We start from the raw sequence: 17,036 nt of genomic DNA on the forward strand, positions 1-17,036 counted from the left end.
AACATGCGCCCGCGTGTGTTACCCGCCGACATGTTGGCGGCTTGGGTACGCCTGCGCTCAGTTGCCCGGCGACGCTCGACCTGTAGTGACGTGCTTGTATTTTTTACGACATGTACCATTTTTAAGATTATTTCTAATTACTGAATTATCGAAGATACACCACCAAAATTATATGACACAACCACACAACCTTTATCGACACACGGCAATCACTGACTGCCAAATAAATTTCTCATCTCAAGCCGCCGACATGCCGCCGACCAAATTTTCCGACTTGTAATAAGTGAAGCCGCCAACTAGACCGCCGACAAAAAGTTGCCGACATATGTCGGCGGCCCGGTGGGCTCAATGTGTATTGCGCTTAAGCACAGTAGTAATAAAAGGCTTTTTATAGGTTTTATAGTTCAAATAAGTGACAAATATTTGTTTGTACCGTAAAATAAACACATATCCATCTGTCAAAACTATTTCAGATTTCATATTTTAGCAGTTTAGAGCAAGTATACACTGTGGTATACAGTACAGAGCAAGTATACACTGTGGTTTTTTAGAGCAAGTATACACTGTGGTATACACTTGTTTACTTGCTCTGTGGTCTGTGTCACTTGTCACTAAATTATCATTGGTTGAGGTCACGCTCAATAGATGTCTCTTTTTAAAACCTAAAACCTCAGAGGAATAAACCTATTTTCAAGATAACCTTCAAGTGATTTATTTTTTAATGAATTGATAACAAGTCAATATCGTACTCGTCGGCAGATTGTTCAACTGTCTTCAATACTGTAAATTCATGTTTTTAGAGTTGTGAAGATGAATACCTTAAATAGAATTATAGTGTACAGTTCAAGCGTACCAAAAAATGCAAGGTAGGTTTATTTTTTTTTAGTGTACAATATTTTGAATTTTGAATTTCGAAGATGGGTAGAGTTTGTAGGTATATTAAGTTGTGAGTTGTCTTTGAGTGATCTGCAAAGTTTGCAAGTAAAATTTTGTTTTAGATTCATCGCTACGACAAGTGCAAGATTAAATGCCGATGATGGATGGCTTTCGAAACTTCTGGTTCGAAAAATCGAACCTACTAAAGAATCCCACAGTCGTATGCTTAGCGACAAGGAGATTGTATACGCTCTACATACGCACAACATAAGGCCTGATTCTGTGGATAAATACCTGAAAAACTAGTGAGTTATAAATAAGTCAAACACGGTACAAAGTATCTTGCAATCAACCGGCAAATAATATAATATGGTTATGTAACTGTCTTAAAATAGCGTGTATGCCATTTAAACTATAACAACCTTTTATATTTTTGCTGTCTATTTCTTCACACATTGTGTTATCATGCCCCTAACTTTGACCTCATCCATGTTTACATAAAACTAACAAATAACTAAAGATATATCACACTAAAATAAACATCTTATGGTGTTCTTGATAAGAATTTAGCAATTATTATACCTATATTGTGTAAAATCATTATAGGTATAATAATTGATTGATAATGAAATAAGTTAAACTCAAATTCAACAACAACAAATCAGAAGAATGTTATAGCTTATAGGTCAATATAATCAGTAATCACATGGAATAGTCAATACAAATAATTGAAAATGGAAATTTTAATACATTACCAATATTATTACACTGTTTGTGAGTGTAGTATTGTATGAGAAATTTTAAGTTTAAATAGTAACAAAATACAAATATAGAGCTGTTGTAAATCATTAAATCATCCATACTACCTAATCATCCCATTGTAAAGGGTTCTCATGAAGAGCTTACTATAGAAATGTCAAATGATCCTATGAAATTTCCTGTCTTTATGGAAAGTTTTACTTTAAAATTAATATATTACATTTTAAATAAAGGTAAATAAAAAACACAGGTCATTTCAAACACTTTATTGAATATTTCCAGTAAAACTTCCGTAGAGTTTGTGGAATCTCGTAAACCTGAGTTGGGTTGTGAGCTCGTCGGATCATGGACTGTCTCTGTGGGAGATATGGACCAGGCATTGCATTTGTGGCGGTATGTTGGTGGCTTCGAGAAAATTGACAAAGCAAAGATATTGTTCAGAGAAAATCCTGTAAGTCTATACAAATATTATAAAGAGGAAAGGTTTGATTTTTTGTTTGTTTGTTTGTTTGTATGAATTGAATAGGCTCCGAAACTACTTGGCAGATTTGAAAAATTCTTTCACTGTTGGAAAGCTACATCATTTCTGAGTGACATAGGCTATATTTCATTTTCAAAAAAAATAGGCATCCTTACTAAAATTACGATAACGTAATCCAAGGTGTGAAAAAAATATCAAAAAACTACCTTACATCGCGTGCGCTGCGAAAACTATTGATGATAGAACAAAATGATATACTACATTTTTTTAGAACACACCATTATCTACAAAAAATCAGCGGCAGCATATCTCTAACTATTACAGTCATGTCACAATAAGCGTTTTTTTATTGAAAAAAAGAAATTAAAATACCACCGCTACAAAAAGCTCTTTATTTGTACCTTGGTATTAACCCTTATCAAAATAAACGATGTATTATTTAAGACTGCTTCAATATCTTTATATTACTTTTTGAATTATTCGATTCTGACAATCCATTCAAAAGATATCACGAGTTAAAAAAAAATTAAAAAATAAACTGTATTCGGCTAGCTATGCGTTGTAGGCGTCACTCGGGCAGGGGTACGGGAGGGGGGTTAAGATCACGAAATAAACTTGCCGCGCGGCTTACTCGCGCGGTCGGCTCCCTACGTGATGGACGTGTGCGGAATTTACGCTTGATAATAATTCGTTTAGTAAGTAACTAAACCGATTTAAAAAGTTCTTTTCAGAACTAAACCCATTTATATAACACTAGCTTCCGCCCGCGACTCCGTCCGCGCGGATGTCGGTCTTCGCGTGGATGGTTTATTTCTCCATTTTGAGTAACTCTGACAATGACATCTTATAAATATCTATTGGACCCAAATACGGCTAGGCCTATAATAATACGGAACGTGTGTTCGCGGTTCTACACTCTACAGAACAACGTCTATGGATAAAACTGAAGAATTAAGATTAATTTTTTTTCTACGTATTTTTCAGGATAAAAAGTATCCTATTTTACGCCCAGGATAATAAGGTATAATTATACCAAGTTTCATCGAAATCGAACCGTCAGTTTTCCCGTGATGCCTTCACATACAGACAGACAGACATACAAAAATTTTTTTAATCACATATTTGGGTTTGGTATCGATCCAATAACACCCCCTGCTATTTATTTTTTCAATATTTTCAATGTACAGAATTGACCCTTGAAGAAAAAAAAATAAAAATAAAGTAAGAAAGAGTGAATTTTTGAATGCACTATCTTAGTTCTTTTGAGATAGTGTAATATTTATATGTGAGATATTGTTCACTTAGTTATTAACCTAATAAATTACTTGAATATTTTTCATGATTTTCAATTTAATTTTAATAAATAGTAGGTAGTTGTGTACGTTGTAATATATATATGAATACTTTAATTTTGTCATAATATGATATCCTTCTAATCCTAATACTATTATAAAGGCGAAAGTTTGTATGTATGGATGTTTGTTACTCTTTCACGCAAATACTACTGAACCGATTACAATGAAATTAAGCACACATATAGAGGGTAACTTGGATTAACACATAGGATAGGTTTTATCCCGGAAATCCCACGGGAACGGGTTTTTCTTTGAAAACCATTTGAAAACGCGGGCGAAGCCGCGGGCGGAAAGCTAGTAAATAAATAAAGCAAAATATTATGTTAAGTTTTACACAGTTATTATTAGTATGAGAAAAATACGATTAGTTTGTGATTATAGTATGCTTTTTAAACAAAACACACTTGATAATCTATACTAATATTATAAAGCTGAAGAGTTTGTTTGTTTATTTGAACGCGCTAATCTCAGGAGCTACTGGTCCGATTTGAAAAATTATTTTGGTGTTAGATAGCCCATTTATCGAGGAAGGCTATAGGCTATAATATATTATCACTATGATTATCACGCTAAGACCAACAGAAGCGGAGCCACGCGGGTGAAACCGTGAAGCACAGCTAGTATTAAAATACGATTGTTAGTGTTAGTTATCACAAGGAAAATAAACACTGCACAGTGAAAATAATTTATTATTATGAAATTCTACCGATAATATCTCTATATTATCTTTTATATACCTATATACAGGGTGTCCCAAAAAGTAGTGATGAACGGAAGTTGGGAGGTAGAGGACCTAGAGGGCTATCCGAATCACCCCCATGTATGTTATGCGATTTTTCGTATTTTCGGAGTTATGACGTTTTTTTCAATTTTTCTGCTATCGCCAAGTACGATGATATTTTCACTCATGGTGACGTCAATTATTGCGGAATATGCTTGATTTTTTTTTGTGCTAAGCTGAAAGATAGGCCAGTTCAGTATGGTAACATTTACTATCGTTAGATCTTTGAATGGAATAAAAAAATAATTAAATGCCAAGAAAGATAAAATTACCCAGTATGTTCACCACTTCAAGGGCCCGTAAAAAAATAAAATCACATAAAAAAGTTTTCCGTTTGGCTTTTAAAAACTTGCTCTATCTATCAGGTAGCTACCCTGAAAATTTCATTTTATTATTCAGAAGGCTTCAATCGAAAAATTGAAATCTAAATGAGGTAAGTGAAAAAATTGAATTAACATGATGATTAATAAAAACAAATTAAAACCAATAACAAGGTGTTTAATTACCAGAAATTTTTAAAATAACCCCGCTGTTGCTCAGTGCAAGTGCGACATCACCGTAAAAAGTTGTCTTTTAAATGTCTGAATGCCCTTTTATCATTTTTAATGGTTTCTTCTGCTACTATGAATTTCGGGGTTATTTCGTCCAAATTGTGGCAGTCTCTCGTCTATGTAGTATCCCCACGGAAAAAAATTAATAGGGTTTATGTCCGGGGACCATGGAGGCTAGGCTAAAGGGCAAAGATACCCTGAAAGATGGATTGGTCGTTGCAGCCTGCGCATGCACCGGTGACGCCTGCCTTAAATCCTTGCCTCCACGGTCCCTCGACCTAAACCCCATTGAATTGTTTCAATGGGGATACTAAAAAGACCTCGGCTACTTGAAAGAAGGCCACAATTTGGACGAAATAACCCCGAAATTCATAGTAGCAGAAGAAACCATTAAAAATGATAAAAGGGCATTCAGACGTTTAAAAGACAACTTTTTAAGGTGATGTCGCACTTGCATTGAGCAACAGAGGGGTTATTTTAAAAATTTCTGGTAATTAAACACCTATTTATTGGTTTTAATGATCATCATGTTAATAAAATTTTTGCACTTACCACATTAGATTTCAATTTTTCGATTGAAGCCTTCTGAATAATAAAATTAAATTTTTAGGGTAGCTACCTGATAGATAGAGCAAGTTTTTAAAAGCCAAATGGAAAACTTTTTTTATGTGATTTTATTTTTTTAGGGGCCCTTGAAGTTTTGAACATACTGGATAATTTTATCTTTCTTGGCATTTAACTCTTTTTTTTATTCCATTCGAAGATCTAACGATAATAAATGTTACCATACTGAATTGACCTATCTTTCAGCTTAGCACACAAAAAAAATCAAGCATCTAGCGCAATAATTCACGTCATCATGAGTGAAAATATCATCGTACTCGGCGATAGCAGAAAAATTGAAAAAAACGTCATAACTCCGAAAATACGAAAAATCGCATAACATACATGGGGGTGATTCGGATAGCCCTCTAGGTCCTCTACCTCCCAACTTCCGTTCATCACTACTTTTTGGGACACCCTGTATATGAATAACAAACTTTCACATTTATAATATTAGTAGAATATGCCATATGTCATTTTAGAGAGGATACTGATCCTCCTAACTAGCTTGTTTTACTATCTATCTCTATGGATATAATTTTAGATTCTATATTGTAGATACAAACATAAAACATTAAATAAATCAAATCTTTTGAACAGGAATACAGAGCATTAGAAAAAGAGAGAGGCAATTTCGTGAGGTCTCGTCATCTCCAATACCTTCTTGCCTTCAGCTTCTGGCCGTCTGGCGAAAAACGAGATCCCAGCAACATCTATGAAATTAGATCTTACAGGTAATTTTTTTTATTTGTGACATAGGGGTATATATGCCTTTGTCATTCCTGGTGGATTACCATGATGTCTTAAAGCAGTATTATTTCAAAATATTAGAAAAATGACTGAACTATGTAGGTCATGTATTACCATCACTTTCCCATATTGGATATAATACTACTTACTTTAAAACATCATGGTAACCCAAGGAGAGCTTACTTAGTAGTTTAAGATGATTAAAGTATGTAAAAGAAAGAGATAAACTTGTGTTAATTAAAGAATTTTCATGATTGTATCAATACAGAAACCTTACGTCATTATAATATACTTTATATTAAAATATATGTATCTCTATAAATAGAGTATTAACTTAACATAATATTATGTCATGTAAAATAAATCCGCTTTCACTATTTCTCGCTTAAATGTGTTTAATGTGATAACATAAACATGTGTTGTTTATGTTCTTAGAGTAGCATTATTCTTTGGCACACTGTTGAGTAAACAGCTTAAAGAATTATGGCTTGAAATCATTATATTAACTTATACAATAGAAATGAATCTACTGGCAGCTGTTACAAGATCTATGTGTTGCTGCTGTGTTGTGTTTAGGCAGGTCATTTAATTTTAATTTATACAAACTGACTGTTTGTATAATTTGTTTATTTATTGTGTATTTTAAAATATCAAAAAACATTCACTATCTATATGATATTTATTGAGGCGAATGATAGCCACCAGTAGTATAATCGCATAATTTATATAAGCAATAAAAGTGTCTTATGGACGCAAACATCATCTGCGCAAAACACGCTTCGAAGTTCACAAAAAATAAATAATACGAGTTGCATCGCAACGCGGCGCGGCTAAATATACAAGTCTATTTTAAGATCAAAAACTTCCGATGACTTGCAATACAGATGTACAATATTCGATAAATAGTAAGATTCACACGAAGTTTTATATGTATTGTTATTACTATATGTTCAATAAATAATAATCGTGATCTTAAACATTATTAATTATTGTTATCTATGTTGATAACTATGTAGGTATAAAGTACAACAACCGATTTTGATTAAGTGCCAATTATAGATCTACACTCTATAGTAGAGATAGGACATGATAGGATTTTTTGAGAAAAATATTTGTAGCTGGATGACAACGCAACGGTATGATAAAATAGTATAACGCAAAACATCGTTTTTTAAATTCGAAAATCTTGAGTACATAATATCAATTAGAAAAGTCTCATCTTTACCAAAAATTGATGAAAGCGACATGTCTTACGGTGCATTTATATGAAACGAGCGAATATGATCATTCTATCCCCACTATGCGTTTTTTTTAGGTGTAAACAGGCGTAGAACATTTTTTCGTTGTTCTAAAATTTAAGCTATAAAACGAGTCGTAATAATAATTGAACAATAACAAAAATAATGTCCGGACAGCTAACTAAGCAGTGAAACTAATCTAATCTATCGCATTAATACTTTTATAAACTACACTTTATTTTTGTGTATTGTTCAAATAGATACCGAAAAAGATTTTGAAGTTCATGTTCAATGTCTTATAAAGCCCAACCATGTCTAGTAAGCATTGCTTGTAAAAGAATACTGAGGGAATTAATTAATGAACTAATGCTTTTCCACAGCGGCACTCTCAAATCTGTTTCAATCACAGACATAGATAGACTACGCAAGTACCGCGATCTGTATGAAAACCAAGCGTGTCATATTTTTTGTACTGACCTTGACGCGTTATGACGTCACGAGCGCTTTTTAGTGATGGTAATTTCATTTTACGCTAAATCGATTAGGACGCCACTCGCGCGGCGATTCTAGTATCGTCCTATCCCATCGAAGTAAATCGAAAGAAATCAGATCAAACTAGATCTATGTCTAAGAGGTAATTAAATAAATGAATCGTAATCGATTACTAAATCGATTCAAGACAGAAAAATGATAATTACCATAGACAGAGGAATGATAAAATAAATTTATAAACCTTTTAATATTCTAACAAGTAAACTAATGTGTTTTAGCTTTTTCTACGTACTAGAGAGGCCATCGAAAGAAAGTAATGAAACTGTCAATCAATCAATCTTTATGTCCCGTTGCATCAATCCATTTTTCTTTTATGTTCGGGTTACTTGGAAAACTGAAAAAACAAACATAGTCTAAGCAATAAGGAGTTTTGACAAAAAAAATCTATGCCTTTTTTTCTGAAAAATTGCTCCTTCAAATTATCATTTTTCTGTTCGATTATAAAATCGATTAGAATCGAGAACTGTTGCATCAAATGAACATCACTAACCACAAAATTGGACAGAAAAATGAGAACAGAAAAATGAGAAGACGCTATTCATTGCTTGTTATCATACGACTCGATCTTTACCGTGCCAAGTAAAAGCCGCAATGTATTCCGAATCATTTCGTATGATTTGGTATCCGTGTTTGTCACGATCGTTTTCCACAGATATTCTTTATTTGATTTTAAAATAAATAGTGCATATTCTGATTAGAAAATTACTTACCGGTTGAAGGAAACATCTCTGCTAACTCGGCCACTCACAGCTGTGGAGTTTCTACAGTTTATAACGGCGTAATTCGGCATTTTACTTTATTCAGCTTCACGTCTTTCCTTGGCGAACTGCAAGCGCGGACTGAGTGTAGGCCAGCGTCAAGTAAGTTTCATAATCTTAGTTTGGACACGGGAAGTACATACACTCGCTTAGTCTATCTTGATACATGTCTGTGGTTTCAATCAATTCAAGTAAAGAGCAATGCAGTATTAGTAGTACAATATGTATGTATTACAATATATTATCCCTTGTTCCTTTATCGTGTGCTTTGATGGGTACGCAATACATATTGCTCGAGGTTTTATCGTTATGACCAAGAATGAATCTTAATATTATCGTAATATTGTGTTCCAGTCTAAAGCCGGGCACAATGATCGAGTGGGGCAACAACTGGGCGCGCGGGCTCACGTACCGTCGCGCTAAGAACGAGGCCTTCGCTGGGTACTTCTCGCAGATTGGACGGCTTTACAATGTTCATCATATTTGGTGTGAGTATGCAGTACAGTTTATAGCATATTTTGGTGTTTTTTCTTTTAGTATATTTAAGGCTATATTTAAGTCTAGCAAAATTGCGTTTTCAACAAGTTATTTGACAATTTTTTCCCGGCTAATGAAATGATAAACTGAATTTTTTTTTCTTGTTTATCAATTAGTGTTATACATATAAGAAATGCGCGTGAATTTTTTCACATTTATAAAGTTACTTTATGTTACCTTAATCAGGCCTTCAAGATAAGTCTCTTTCCCCCAAAGACATTTCGAGCTAAGTTTGTGCACTCACTACGTTGCAACCGATTACAATTTACACAATCTGATCAGCGCATTATTATCCTTATATAGTCGTTATTAAAAACTGCTGAATACAATTGCCGAAAAACTTATGATTTTCCTAATTAGAACGTTATAAATTCATTAAATTTCCCATTTTTTGCCTTACAAAATCTATTGATAAATACTGCTAAAAGTTATTTTTTCCATTAATTTATTCGAGTTGGTTGAAGACCAATGAGTATTAATCCTTTTAAAAAATTTTTTTTTGAATTTTGATAATTCTTTAAATATTAAAAAAATATTTAAAATAATTAGGAAAAATCCTAGCGAATTTCTTTAGTCGCGCTCCTTGGGCCGGAGCGTTCTGACGTGTGCTCTACGCTCGATTTTCCTTCATACCGAAGTGAAAGTTGCTCTACTTCATTAAATTTAATATTTTTGTTAATTGATTATTGCACGCCTCATAAGCGAAGCGTTGAGTTGGGTACTACTGTCACTTCGCGCAAAACATCTGATTTTTCAAACTTAAAATGTCTTTATGTATCATACATTGCACTTGTAAGATAATACATACACACACATATTAAGAAAAATCACTATTTTTAACGTTCATGATATTTTTGATGTCTTTTTTGTTATTTAAACTAGTTAAACAACAGTTTAAAAAAGTTCTGTCTTGGACGTCCGTGTGTCTGTATGTGCGGAGGATTTTCTTGTTAACACGATAGCGACCGAAATACTTTACTAATCGAGTCTTTTTTTTTTCTCTTACGCTTGAGTATGCTCAGGAATAGAACCCTTTCATTTTTCAGGGTCTGATTCGATGTGGTTTAATTGTTATTAAATAAACAAAAATAATAGTAATTAATAAATAATTATTAAAAAAAAATTATGAGGCGTGCACTTTTGGATTTTCCAAACTATTTTTATCTTAGTTTTGTGCAAATATTCGTATTTTTAAACATTTGATTTCGATATGGAAAATAAACGAAAAAAATACGCGTGTAACTACTAGAAAAAAAATTATCTTCGAACATAAAGTTAATGAAACCAAATAGATTGCAAAGGTGATTGGCAACAATTTCTTTATTTTACGGAGTGTCAGTAAAGGGATGTATATTTCTTTAAAACTAAAGTAAGCTCATAAATTTTCTTATAATATAATTTTTAAAGTGAAACTTTTATTACATCGTCTCAAACTTTTTGGTCTGTGTAACGCATGTCGCGTGTATCGCCGCTGCCGAGTAGGTAGGTACCTATACCTACTCGGCAGCCGACCGACACGCGACATGCGCTACACAAAGCAGTGTTCGGAACCGTTCGAACAGTTTCACTTTTACCGTGGTTTCATAAAACCACACAACATTTTTTTTTGAAGTTCCAAAAATGTTTATTTTTCGTTTGAGAAATACGAAATATAATATAAACTTGTATTGAGAACTTGAACTTCCCAAGTTCATCCGGGGAAATCCCCAAGGAAAATGATTTGTTTACTCCAAAATTATATGCCGAGGTGTTTTAATTTTTTCTTCTAGTCATTTTCAACGTAGCGGCATGTTGTTCGATTATTAATTTTGTAACTTAAATACAGGGTGTTGGTTTTATATTCTGATCTTACAGACGCGCTGACAAATTTAGTCCGCCATTTCTAGTTTAGTCCACCAACTCTAAGTACCAATATTAAAACGAATGGATTATCATTACATCATCAAAACTCAGATGTAATGGAAGATCACAATAACATAGAAAATTCAGTGGGTGTTGAGAACTAAACAAACACAAGTAACAGAGACGCGAAGAATAAAAAAAAGAGGACGAAAACGATAATTCGTTGATGCTTTCCCTTTTCGACGTATTGTTAGGGTACATCACCAATCTGCAAAAAACAAAACTGATGATTCCCAATTGCTGATTAAAAATGAAAAACAAATAATCGACAACAGTGGTGAAAATTTGCTGATCACAATGAAACATCCTTCAGTGGTAGCAGATTTACTCATTTAAAATGTATCGGTGAACAGCGTAAAGGAGAGGAGGACAGGAAAACATTATGAATGTGGATGGTGGATTGTATACAGGGTGTAATCGATAAGTATGTGCAGGCGATTATGACGTTATTATTGCAGGTATCAAAAAACTTAAAACTGATATCGAAATTACTTTACCTAATGAGCAAAATGACAATAATAACTTTTTAAAAGTATAACGAGAAATATCTAAAAAATTTACTTTATACACTCCCGTATCAAAAAGGGAAAATGGGACTAGTAGAAGTTAAATGTCTAATTCCGGCAAAAGACATGAATGCGGTAGATGCAGTTAAAAATAAAAAAATTTAATATTTGAAATACAATGCAAAAAATAACACTTTTTTCATAGAAAAGAATCATGACTATTTTTTCCAAATTCAGGGACAACTAAACGTTGCAGAAGCAGAAGTCTGCTTATTTGCTGTTTGGACTGGAGTGAATCATTCGTTAAAAATAGAATATATAAAAAAGTATGTAACGTTTAGGCAAAATAAAATGATGGACCATTATCAAGATTTTACATAAATTGCCTACTGTCAGAATTGATTGATTCGAGACTTCAGCATTCGATGCCCATCAAGGACCCATCCTATATCATTCAAGCGATTGAAAAAAAAGAGATAAATCCAGTGCAACCGATAAAGCATCAGAATGCTAGCAAAAGATTTATTAGGTTTATCAATATAAATCTATATATTATACATAATATAATAAATCTGTAGAAGACGCGAAGACCGACATCCGCGCGGACGGAGTCGCGGGCGGAAGCCAGTCAGAAATAAATATCTTTTGTTTTCATTTGCGTATTTTTCTATTTTATAATTTTTTAACACAAACATTACATTTTTTTTATTATATACAAAATTTGTTTATCCGTTTTATTAGTTAAACTGAACAACTTTCACTAAGAAACTTAGGTCGAAAAAAATGTATAGAGTTATGCATTTTGTATGGAAAGCTTATTTTTTTTATATTTCGTCCAAATTTATTTGTAAAAGTTGATCAGTTATATAAACATGAAGTTGAAGATATCAATAGAAAGTATTCGCAAATTTTGTGTACTGATAAAAAAAAAATCACCCGGTGTAATTTTCACGAAAATTGTTTCAAATTGTCATTTTTGGTACTTATTACGAATATTAAATTATGCATACGAATGATTTAATTTTTAAAAATTAAGTGGAGCAACTTTCCCTTAGTACATTTGTATTATTTACATATAGGATGACAGGATGCATTTGTTTGCACTACTAGACCAAGCCCTTAATACAAGTGAAAAAATATATAGACTGCAAGTTAGTGTCATTGAAACGTCATTCTCTAATATTTAATGCTACATAGTCAGGGGAAAATATGAAGTAACTAGAGCGAGTTTATTTTTTGAATTTATATATTCGTTCCTTCCTTGAATACTTACTTATTTATAATCTTAATTTTGTATGATTTGTTCCAATTTTGTTCCTAATACATTAAACATATTACAATAGCCCTAGTTAATGCAATATGGAAGTTAATAATAAAAAAAAACAACGCACTTAATAATCATTATCGTCATATAATCAAACATACATGAACATATAATTTAATTTTTCATCACATATATAATAAAAAGCATTATCTTCCAGGCTACAAGGACCTGCAAGCCCGTCGGGAAACGCGCGAGAGCACATGGCGGAACCCCGGATGGGACGAGTGTGTCGCGTACACCGTGCCGCTCATACGTGAGATGCATTGCCGCATCCTCGAGCCCACGGAGTTCTCGCCGACACAGTAGACCGACACCACGCGCCACTCGCCGCAGCTGACCGACACGTGACACCGACGGGGCTGGTCCGCTGCCAACTGACCGACGCATTACATCGACGCGACGGGTCCGCTGCCCCTCTGACCGACACATTACACCGACGCGACGGGTCCGCTGCCAACTGACCGATATATTATACCGACGCGACTGGTCCACTGCCCAACTGATCGACTCATTATACCGACACAACTGGTCTGATGCCCAACTGGGCGACACATTACACCGACATTATTTGGTCTGCTGCCCCATTAACCGAAACATTACGCCGACACGCACTATTGAAGTTAATTGAATGATACATAATGCCAAACTGGTTTGCGTAACGTAAACCATTTTAATACCATAATAACGGCGATTCTGTCTCTTTTTCATCAAAATAATAGTACAACAAAATATGCGTTGTCTCTTAATTTGGTGATTTTTTGTAGGATACTTTTTAGTTTTTACCTTCTCATAATTATATTAAATTATTCAACAAAAGGAATAAACCAGAACTTTTGAAATTTATAATTCTAAAAAACTTAATTTCGATCATGCATTACGTGAAAAAGCGAGGCCTATACAAAATGTTTAGAGAGATTAATAAATGGTATATAAATCATAAACAACCTATTTTTGTATAATAAGAATAAAACAATACTGTGTTGCTTACATTTGTTACGAAAGAATAATATTTTGCATCTGTACTACACATTTATATAATTTATTTTAAACGCACACGCCACACCTATTTATGTTTTGCTGCGCACTTACGAATATTTGAGAAAGTATTCATTAATTTGTAAAGAAAATTGCTTCGATGATTCGACGATGATAACTGGCTTTCATAAACGACTGTATACAACTTTATAATCTAGTTAAGTTTTAAGTTTATGTTTTATTTCCTTAACGAATGGTTTTTCGTTAAATGAGTGCGTGCCTACGGATAAACTCCATAAATATGAAAATACTAATAATGCTGCCAAAAATGTTTACAATCCACTACCTACATTTTGTAATTATATGTAGATCTTTTAATCGTCTAGTTTTTGATAAATTACGATTTATAATAATTGTAGAATATCACTTAAAATGCAGAACACAGTTCATTTTGCACGTCAAACTAAATTGCTAAGTTTTATCTACGTCATCAATTATATTATTATAAAATTATTGCAAATTACACAAATTTTAATAATTATTAGAGACTTTTTATTTTGCATGCATTGTGTAATTTATAATGAGATAAAAAATGGATGTGCGCCTGAAATCGGTAAAGTTACAAAATATTACCTAAAATAATCAATTATTGTAAATATTGAGCAGAAACTGCTGGCAGTCAGTTAATAACAAAAGTTTCAAGAAATGATTTCATCATTTAATCGCCATGTGGCTTATAAGTCATGTTTTAGCATTTAAGTAAAAATAAAATCATTGTATATTATGTATCGATAAAGTAGATATAGGATTTATTTTACATTTTTTATTTTGTTTGTTATTTCAATAAATGGAGCAATAAGCCGTCTCTATATTTACATAGACTTTTATATAGTTTACAACTTTTGCATTGAGTTATGAAAATTCATTAAATATGTAATTTAATGCTTCAATTGTTGTTTTATTTATATCCGTCACTACGATTTACGAGTGTTCCTAATATCTTATACCATGGACTAATAGAATCTAAAGTGTATATTTGTGTATGTTTGTCTATATATTCTAGTATATTTGTCTATGCTTATACTTAGCGTCTGGCGATACTTAACTACATATTGTATAGAAATTGAATGAGGACAAGGATAAGCAAAGTAAGTCTGTTTGGTTAAGGAACGGAAGTATAGAAATATCTTTTTTTATATGTAGCTAAGAACCTGTGCGCCAAAAGTCACAACCATTATAGCTGTCTGTCTATCTGTCAACACCCTTTTTCTCGGGAAAGTGTTACGTGTGGAGGTAAAGTCTACGGTCCCTTGAAGCTGTGAAAATGTCAAATTAATAAGCTAACCATGGAAATATATAAGTATAAACTTCGCAAACGCAATCAAAAGATAGGTACTGTTGCAAATTTCCGCAAATTTTAACATTCGCAAGGGAATCAATATGTACCTACTTCCGGTGTACACGAAATGTTGAAAGGAGTTGTCCAAAAAATGACCCAGAATCGACAGGAATGAAATGTGTACCAATGGATTGATAATTAAATATATTATAATGTAGCAAAAGCGGTAATCCTGAAATCGTTATATAGACTGGGGTAGAAGCCTTTAAAAATAATGAAAAGATAAAAAAAAATCGCAGTCGGATGAAACCCATTAGAAAAGGAGGGGAATATGATAAAAATGTAAGGAAAAATAAATTACGGTCAATCCGAGTTCGGGAAGTGGGAGGGGGGAGCTTTTAAGAGAAAAAAATGGTCTCTCTCGATTTCCGACAAAACTACAAGTCCTACGGAAAAAAGTTCAATGGCAAAGTTGTAGGTAATAAAAGGATCTACAACTTTTGTATTAACAATTTTTTCACATAACCTCAAAATTTAGGTGAAAAATTCAAAAAACCAAGTTTTTGGTTTTTTATTTTTATCTACTTCAAAATTTATTGTTTTTCTACGAAATTTGGTGAAAACTTACTTTATTATGTCCCGAATACACTGTAATTTATTTGATTGAAAATATTTATTTTTTCGCCTTATTTTGAATTAATACCAAAAAAACAACGTAATTTTCAATCGAAAAGTCACCCGTCAAAATATCAGCTTTTTTCAAAAACTGGGGGTGCCTTTTATTCATTGAAATCTTTACTTTCATATGGTGTAAAAAAAATAAACACCACTATAGTAAATGTTCTCAGGAAATGCATACAAACAGTGTGATAATAAGCTTTTACTAAATCAGGCACACTTCTCGAACTCTATATCTTCTCTTGTATCGGCTTTTCGGTAATATTTCAAAAGAAAAATAATTTTAATTTAATTTAATTTAAAAGTTTAATATTTTACAGCATATTCAAAAGCAAAATGATGTCGATCAAAACATTTCAGGTAGTTCGAGAAGTGTGCCTGATTTAGTAAAAGCTAATTTTCACACTGTTTGTATGCATTTCCTGAGAACATTTACTATGGTGGTGTTTATTTTTTTTTACACCATATGAAAGTAGAGATTTCAATGAATAAAAGGCACCCCAAGTTTTTGAAAAAAGCTGATATTTTGACGGGTGACTTTTCGATTGAAAATTAGGTTGTTTTTTTGGTATTATTTCAAAATAAGGCGAAAAAATAAATATTTTCAATCAAATAAATTACAGTGTATTTGGGACATAATAAAGTAAGTTTTCACCAAATTTCGTAGAAAAACAATAAATTTTGAAGTAGATAAAAATAAAAAACCAAAAACTTGGTTTTTTGAATTTTTCACCTAAATTTTGAGGTATTGTGAACAAAATTGTTAATACAAAAGTTGTAGATCCTTTTATTACCTACAACTTTGCCATTGAACTTTTTTCCGTAGGACTTGTAGTTTTGTTGGAAATCGAGAGAGACCATTTTTTTCTCTTAAAAGCTCCCCCCTCCCACTTCCCGAACTCGGATTGACCGTAATTTATTTTTCCTTACATTTTTATCATATTCCCCTCCTTTTCTAATGGGTTTCATCCGACTGCGATTTTTTTTTGTTTCAAAAATTATCTACTCTAGTCTAATAGTAGCTAGGAGCAAAATAAAACAAGTTTATAGACCGGGAGATACTGACACAAA

The 17,036-nt window shown here is 32.8% G+C and overlaps 1 protein-coding gene across 1 annotated transcript; it reads left to right on the forward strand.

Moving 5' to 3' along the window:
* The first annotated feature begins 661 nt into the window (after window positions 1-661).
* Window positions 662-14,898, forward strand: Nipsnap (protein nipsnap). The gene is made up of 6 exons (XM_089708957.1): window positions 662-866; window positions 999-1,181; window positions 1,918-2,086; window positions 6,007-6,140; window positions 9,059-9,192; window positions 13,131-14,898. Exons 1-6 carry the CDS (start codon window positions 811-813, stop codon window positions 13,277-13,279), a joined length of 825 nt encoding a protein of 274 aa, XP_089565083.1. The 5' UTR covers window positions 662-810; the 3' UTR covers window positions 13,280-14,898.
* Window positions 14,899-17,036: the final 2,138 nt, after the last annotated feature.

This window comes from Colias philodice, chromosome 21 (assembly GCF_061535455.1).
Source record: "Colias philodice isolate Cphi_HAF_F1 chromosome 21, ilColPhil1 Martin Lab GWU primary, whole genome shotgun sequence".
Classification (NCBI taxonomy): Eukaryota; Metazoa; Arthropoda; class Insecta; order Lepidoptera; family Pieridae; genus Colias; species Colias philodice.